Source organism: Oryzias melastigma, linkage group LG7, assembly GCF_002922805.2.
Source record: "Oryzias melastigma strain HK-1 linkage group LG7, ASM292280v2, whole genome shotgun sequence".
Taxonomy (NCBI): Eukaryota; Metazoa; Chordata; class Actinopteri; order Beloniformes; family Adrianichthyidae; genus Oryzias; species Oryzias melastigma.
Window position 1 is genome coordinate 17,066,254 of NC_050518.1, and position 7,798 is coordinate 17,074,051.

Here is a 7,798-nt window from a genome sequence, read left to right on the forward strand (position 1 = left end):
GAATAGAAAAGAAATCTTGAATAGAGGCATACATGAGTTATTAAAATTAATACTTTTATGGAGCTTTTTTTTAGAATATGCAAAAATAGTCAGGAGTTTATACATTTTTTTTTAAGTATTCCTCAAAATTGTGAAGAGATTACAGTAATCCACTGTTTTGAGTTACTCCTGAAACTTTATAGATGTGCTATAAGTACAACTATAGCACTGAATCATATCCAATTAAAAGTACTAATACTTCAACTACCAAAATTTCCATACAGAATCCTTATTTATGCTACTATTTTTAGGTATTTAGAAACTGGTATTTTTGTTTTGCAAAAACATCAAATAAACGTTTTAAAAGGACACAAACCCTCGTAAACCTTAACATAGTTTATTTTGTGTTAAATAATGATTGTGAACCTGTAGCCATCAATAACGGAGTACACAAAAACATAAGTACAAACACATTTGCTGCGAGACTGAAATGCCAAATACAAGACTGCAATTTCAGTTACATGCACATGATTTTTAAAGGGAAACGGGCAACAGAAAGTCTACAAGGCAGCTTCACTACACTTCATTACACGGCTTGAATAACAAGTTACATAAATAGTGAACTACATCGAAGCCAGAGGGAATGTCAGTGTGGGACAAAAGTGTAGCTTTTTTTTCCTGTTAGATTCTATAGCATCCTCTGCACATGAATTCAGTCAGACCTACGCAGGCTGTAGGTAAGCGATGACACATGCATGGAAGTAGTGCTCTTTTCATACGGAAAAGCCATGAATGTCTCAGCTGTAGTTGTTGGAGGGACTCACACACACAGACTCAGGCACACACATAAATTAATAAAACATCTCCATCACCTACACGGGGCGGTGTTCTATTTGATTGCACTTGAGTATCATAACATGAAAAATTTGATGGAGCCGGTTACATTCCAGTGTACATCTACGGAGAGAGTTATCGGACGGCGGAGGAGCAGCGGGCCTCGGCGGTGTGGGGAGGCTGTCTGGTCTGGGATTCGGTCACTTCTGCTCCCGCCTCCAGATGATGACCATGCCGGTGGAATCGGACGAAGCCAGCAAGCTCTCGTCACAGTTGAAGCTCACGTCCAAAACAGGACCCCCGTGACCTTGCAACTTGTTAACTATGGCCTTGGTGTTGCGCTCCACGTCAAAGAAGTAGACGCAGCCGTCCTCACTCCCGGTTACTACCGTAGAAGAAGAAACCAAGAAAAATATGGACGATTTTGACAAAAATACAGAAGAAAAACAACAAAGAAATGTAGCTAAAAAAATGCATTTGTAGTAAAAGTTGCTTTGAAATGATCTTAAAGTAATAAGGGATAGTAAATAGGATGCCAATTTTTCAAAAATCCTTTATCCCTCCATTGTGGCTCTTTGGCTTCAAAGCAAACTTCAGACTTAACTAATTATTTAACTAATTAATTTATGTTTAGATTTTTGATATGGCAGATAGGCCAAACTGATCAAAATAATAAAAGGATTAACTTAATGTCAAAGTGGTTTATCATCAGAGTGACATTATTTTATTGTATTTACATTTACAAAGAGGATTCTACACTTAAAAACACTTGTGTTTTTATTCACTAGTAAAAGAAGAAAAAGGATGAAGGGACATCAAAGTCGTAACATAGATAATCTCATGTTTCTTTTAATTAAAGTTAATCTGCTGCAGCTGGAGGATCTAATCAGAACCTGAATCAAACGGCTCTTTTAATGTTAAAGGTTGCAGACTCCTGCTCTAGATGTTCACTAGATTAGCAAATATAGACCACAATGCATTACATTTGAACTGTTTGTCATTTGAAAAAAATGAATACATGTGTTTTTTTTTAAATAAATTATCCAAGTTTTCGTCATCGGAACACAATGGATTGCTTCGTAAAATATTTATATTAACTTTGGCAAATGAGTGACGTCATACTGGATAGTCCTGCGCTATACAGTCTTTTAGGGGTTAGAGAGTCGTAAATGAAAACTCCAAAATGATGTTTTTAGTTTGGAACACACAGTTGTACTTCTTGGTAGCTTTTTCTGACCACAACTGACAGGAAATAGTTCTATAAGTGACAGATAAAAGGTTATTTGGCTATTTAATGCACGTTTATGATAGATCGCTAATTTCTGCAAGACAGCATGCAGTGGTGTAACGCTGTGCTCCACTTTCCTGTTCACAGCAGGAGCCCATCAGCAGCTCCACGTCACCTTACCTACACAGGCTCCTTGTCTGAAAGACATGAGAGGGCAGAAGATGCTACGAACGGGTTGAGAGCCGTGCTGGATGGGGAAGCTCCTCTTTAGCTGTAGTGTCCCTTCATTGTCCACCACTCTGACCAGCAAAAATAGCACAAATGTTCAAAAAATAAGTCTCCAGACCAACACACGGAAAAACATTTGTTCGTAATGCTCCGAGCCTGACCTGTACAGCAGAAGTTTATTTAAACACGCATTGACCAGCAGGGAGGGGTCTCTGGCCTCTCGGCTGATCCAGGAGCGAGCAGATATGCTGCAGATGGAGGTGCCCTCACTCACCACCAGACGCTTGGCTTTGGTTAGCTTTCCTGCGGGGTTGGGAGCAAGAGAGGAGGGAATAACCACAAGAGCGCCAAAAAGATGCATCAACAGTTTCCTCTATGATGACTTATCGTAATGCAACTTTACCAGTCGCCATGTCAAAGAGGAAGGAGAAGATGCTCCCTCTGTCATCCCCAGCCCAAAGGATCCTCCCCGGAGCGTCAAAGGAGAGCGACAGCACGCGGCCCGTCAGCTTGCTGGAGCCCCCCTTCACCTTCTTCCCAGTGGAGATGTTAACCACCTGCAGGTGGTTCTTGCCATTTCCAACCTGAAAGAGGAAACGGCGAGCAGCTCGATCGTTATCATGCAGAAGCTCAGAGAAAATGACTGATGTCTACAGAAAAACAGACATGGAGAAATATGCAGCTTTAGGTATGATTCTGTTATTTAACTTTATTTAGAATAGGATTCCTTCATTCATAGGTTTTGTTCCCATTTGCACCTTTTAGTAAACAAACTTCCCTTCCAAAAATCTCACATAAGTGTGTTTATTTTTAGGCAAAGTAAGAGCAAAACATGCGGCGCAAGATAAAGGCTTCCAGTCCAAAACAGTGAAAGTGTTGCTATAAAACTGCAGGATTGTTCTTCACACATACTCAGTAATTGGTGTTTTTCAGAAGTTATCGGTCTCACAGGCTTCTCATGACAACTCGACACCAATCATCTGGCACAAATCAGTAACACTTAAATGCAATTTACAAATGTTTACCTCTTCCTATGATATTTCCTGTTTTTATAAAACTTTAAGAACAAACAAGCTGTAAGAAAAACTCTTAATTAGACTAATAAACTACTCAAGAGAATCTTATTTGTTAATAAAATAGTCAGTACATACATCGTTTTAATTAGCAAGTAAAGTAATATTGTTTCAAGACTTTTTCTGCAGGAATATCATCAAACTGTGATTATTCCCAAAGAAAACTCATATTGGTTTTGGTGTCAATTTCACAAATTAAAGGGATTGTTTTTAATTATTATTATTTTTCTAAAAGTTTTTGTACCTCACCTCCTCATCAACCAACTCAGGGAGGTTAGCGGAGGGCTGCCTCAACTATCAAACGAACATATATATAAAAAAAATGACAATCTTTGTTTTAAACCAAATTATTTCTACAAATGAGATGGTCATGAAAGAGAGGCTGGAAATATAACAGCAGTAGGTGAAAACACATGGAAAATTGCATGTTTATCACAGTCACTTTGCACGAAATTCATAACAATCCAGATGACCACAGTGGTTAATAAACTACAATAGATGCAGACAAAAAGAATATGGAGCTCACATTTATTCTCAGAACATTATTACCAGTGAGTTGTTGTACAGAAAACCACTAACTGTCACGAAAAACAATCGGAAAAGCTCAAAATGCTTCAGGAATCTAAAAACAGGTAGAAAAAATGCACATTTTACTGATCACAAAATGGCATGCGGTTAAGTAAAAGGTTTTACACATTTGGTAAATCCTAAAATGCTGTAATTTTTACTTGATAAAAACAAATGTCTGAAAATGTTTCAGATTTTCTATCTGAGCAATGGATGCATTTAACTCAAAACTGCCACAAAATCCAAGTACGGACAGAAACATTCCATAAAATATGGTCAAAATGGACAATTATGTAAAACCAACTTGGTCAGACTTTTCATAAATCAAACTGAGATGTATGCAATTGAATTCTATTGATAGCTTATATAAATGGCAATGTGACCCCCCTTAAAGAAGTTTAGCTTTTTTTTTACTCTTTATAACTTGTGTGTGAATGATTCGCTTTGTGTTCTTTTTCTGTCATAAACAAAAAGGCAAGAATGTACAATGGTGGACCTTAAACCTGAATATTATTTGCCTTCTCAAGAAAAAAAATAAATCAAATAAGGTAAAAAAAACTGCCTAAAAAATTACATATATCTAAAGTTACTCATTTTACAGCAAAGCCTGTAACTTTAGTCAGCCACCATTAACTTATTTCCCAGAAAAATCCATTAAGTGTAGTCATTTTAGGGTGGTATAAGCTCCCAGGGCCAGAACACTGCTAATGTGGTTGAACCTTACCCTGTCCTTAATCTAAGTGTGAGACATTTTGAAATACATTTGAAACAAAGGGTCTGTAAATTATTGTAATGTCTTAAAATCCATCATATTTTTTCCCCAAGAGGTTCATATAGGTATGTTTATAACCTTTGCTTTGGGTGGCAAAAAAGCAAAAAACACAAATGTGTCTGAAAGAGACTCACCACTGTTAGGTTGTTGTTCATGGGCTGGAAGGTGCAGCAGAGCAGCTCACTGGAGTCTGGGTCCCTGACCTCTCGAATGCACCGACCGTCCTCCGTGTTCCAAATGCGCAGGGTCCCATCCAATGACGTCGACACGATGATGTCATTGCTCAGAGACCAGGCGAAGTCGGTAACGGGACCGGCGTGGCCTTTCAGGGTCACCTTCACGCTTGCAGGAGGGGGAGACAACATCATAATAGACAGCGTGGCATCCAACGAGCAGCAGGCCAGGAGGTGCTTGTCATCGTTGGCAAACTGCAGACGAGGGACTTGAAGGGTGAGAGAGAGGGGGCAAAAAAAGGCATTAACAAATTAAACATACTCACACTGATACAAGCGATTCCCAAATGTATATTTAAGGAAAGGGAAATACCAGCAGAGTCAACATGTTGATCAAATATGTGGTGCATGCCAGCAAAAGCATAGTTTTCACTCAAAGTTGTGTCTCCTGCCATAGCACGACTGGCCTCCGCCACTGACGTGGGCACCAAGCTGCCCGGAGGCCTGGAGACAGAAAAATTAACCACCAGGTTAAAGCACCTTACAATGCTCTGGTACCACTCACAAGTGCAAAAACAAGAGAAAAGAAGACTATTTTGGACAGGACTTCTGCGTTTAAGACATCTTTAATTTCAAGCACCTCTCATCATAGACGGCTCTGTTCATCTGGGCCTGTAGCTGGTATGAACCTCTGCTGACAGAGCGGCGATGACCTCGAGCCCCTTGGGCACGGGGGTCCTCCTCAAAGTCCTACCAGAGAGGAGAAGCAAACAAGACAAACGAGAGAAAAGCCAAAACTGAAACACATTCCTGACTAATTATGCAACAACAATTCAGGCATTTTTGAAAGTCCAATGAAATGACCATGCATTTTTAAGGTAAAATGCTTATGTTTGGAAGCACTGCCAGCCATTACAACCAAGCTGCTCAGCCTAATATGAAAAAAACACAAAAGCTATTGCTTGGATCACATTTGTTGTAACTGAAACTTTTTCTCCAGCTTCCAACTATTATTTTAAAATCCCCATCACCAGATTAGTACAGACACCCTTCTCTTCCGCTTTCCCTGTCCCTTCGGTTTCTTTGAGTCTGACCTCCATGCGGTCCAGTGTGGTGCGGGAGCTGCGCACACTGCTGGCCCTGAAGCTGCTCTGCTCAGACAGGGGCCCATAGCGCAGGGCCAACAGCTGACTGCGCAGCTTCAGGTAATGCCTGCGCAGCCCTGGCTCAAAGCCACACTTGGCGTTCTCTCTGAGCAGCTGGCTGCGTCGGCGGATGTACTGAGTTCGGAACTGTGGGAAGGTGGGCGTGCGGTAAGCATTGTACCTGGAGGAAGAAAGCAGTGACACAGAACACCAACTTGTTTAAATAAACAGTAACGTGCATAGAAAACTCTCTCTAGAAGGTTTTTATTTTCCCTTCCCAGTTTTTGCTGTTGATGCACGACTATCACCTTGCGTCCACGGCCAACACCTGCTGCCAAACTGCTGCCATTCCACACGCAAAATGAGTAAAGGCGGAAGCCTCTGCCAGGCTAGAGTCCTGCCAAAAATAAACAAATCTTCATTTTGGTGTAAACAACAGACCACCTTAAGATGAGCTAACAAGATTCAGATATGGATATAAACCTCCCTTCTAGTATCATCGATGTGGAAACTGATAGTTATGCAAAACAATAGAAAACAAATAGTTGCGGTGTGCAAATTAAAAAAACAAATATAGCAATAATACATTACATAATTTAGTTCTGGTCCAAACTAGCATACAGTAGCCATTTGGCAAGCTAGCCGCGTCCTCTTTAGCGATTCTCTCGTTAAAAAAAGACAAAATGTCTATATTTTTCGTGTCTGAAAATTCCATATTCTATTGTTTACTACTTTCATACAATGTATACTGTGTATATTGGAGTGACAAACGGAGGAAACGCCAAGGAAAACGTCTTTAAAAGCCTTACCTTCCTTAGCTTTTCTCCATCGCTGATTTTCCCGTCATGTGACTTGAGCGACCAATGAAATCGCAGGGAATGGTCACCTGAGCCCTGGTCACGACTCCCAGCTTTTGCTCGAACTCCACCGTTTGTGTCAACGCGAGATTTAACCTCTATTAAAGGATCTGAGGTTTTTTCTTAGTATATTCAAAGGAAATTTTTCCACAAATAATATCCCATAACAGACGTTTTCTTCTTCATTGCCCACCCTATTGATAGTCTCATTTGATACTTAAATATTACCAATATTAAGAACATTCGTGCTTTTCACACACTAAATTTGTCTATATTTTTAAATAATTCTAAATTCTTAAATTAAGGATGGATGGAAACACTTTTAAATCTCCATTGATGATTCAAATCTATTTAAATGATCTTTTAAGAAACATGTTATCTGTGTTCTGATAAAATGCTTACATTATTATTGAAGAGGGCATTTTTTAAATCTCGTTTACCAGGTTAACTAGCACTTTAATGTTTAATAATAACTCTACAACCATTGTAGTTGTATAACGTTTTAATTCATTATTTTTTTGTTAACCTTTGGATAAAATTTAATCTGCTGAATCGAACATCCTCCAAACATCCTCCAAAGTGAGGGACATCTGATGATAATAAGTTTATTGTAGGAATGTTTGAATAAAAACTGCAAATTATATATAATTTTGTTAATCAACGGAAGATAAAGTATTTGAACAAATTCAGCCAAAAGGAGGAGTTGTACAGAAAAAAAGGGTAAGTTAAAAATAAAAAGCAATAAAAGCAGAGTTTAAAACTGGGTCAAAAACTTGGTGTTTGGAAGCCATACCTTTACAGACGTAAGTTATAAATTAGCCTGCAAATAGAACAAGGTGCAAGAACGAGGTCAAAACAATGGGCTTTTACAGCTTTTCCACCTTATTTATTGTTTAAAGCAAGGACATTATTGTGAAGGGGACAGTGAGGGCATGAAAAAAG

General features: G+C 39.1%; 1 protein-coding gene across 1 annotated transcript; it reads right to left on the reverse strand.

The window, feature by feature from the left end:
• Window positions 1-360: 360 nt before the first annotated feature.
• On the reverse strand, window positions 361-6,946 carry wdr13 (WD repeat domain 13). The gene is made up of 10 exons (XM_024292907.2): window positions 6,809-6,946; window positions 6,308-6,396; window positions 5,949-6,180; window positions 5,495-5,604; window positions 5,228-5,358; window positions 4,816-5,123; window positions 2,673-2,853; window positions 2,431-2,572; window positions 2,222-2,340; window positions 361-1,198 (listed from the first exon to the last, which is right to left on the reverse strand). The coding sequence occupies exons 2-10, from the start codon at window positions 6,346-6,348 to the stop codon at window positions 1,014-1,016; spliced, it is 1,449 nt and encodes a 482-aa protein (XP_024148675.1). The 5' UTR covers window positions 6,349-6,396; window positions 6,809-6,946; the 3' UTR covers window positions 361-1,013.
• Between the last annotated feature and the right edge of the window lie 852 nt (window positions 6,947-7,798).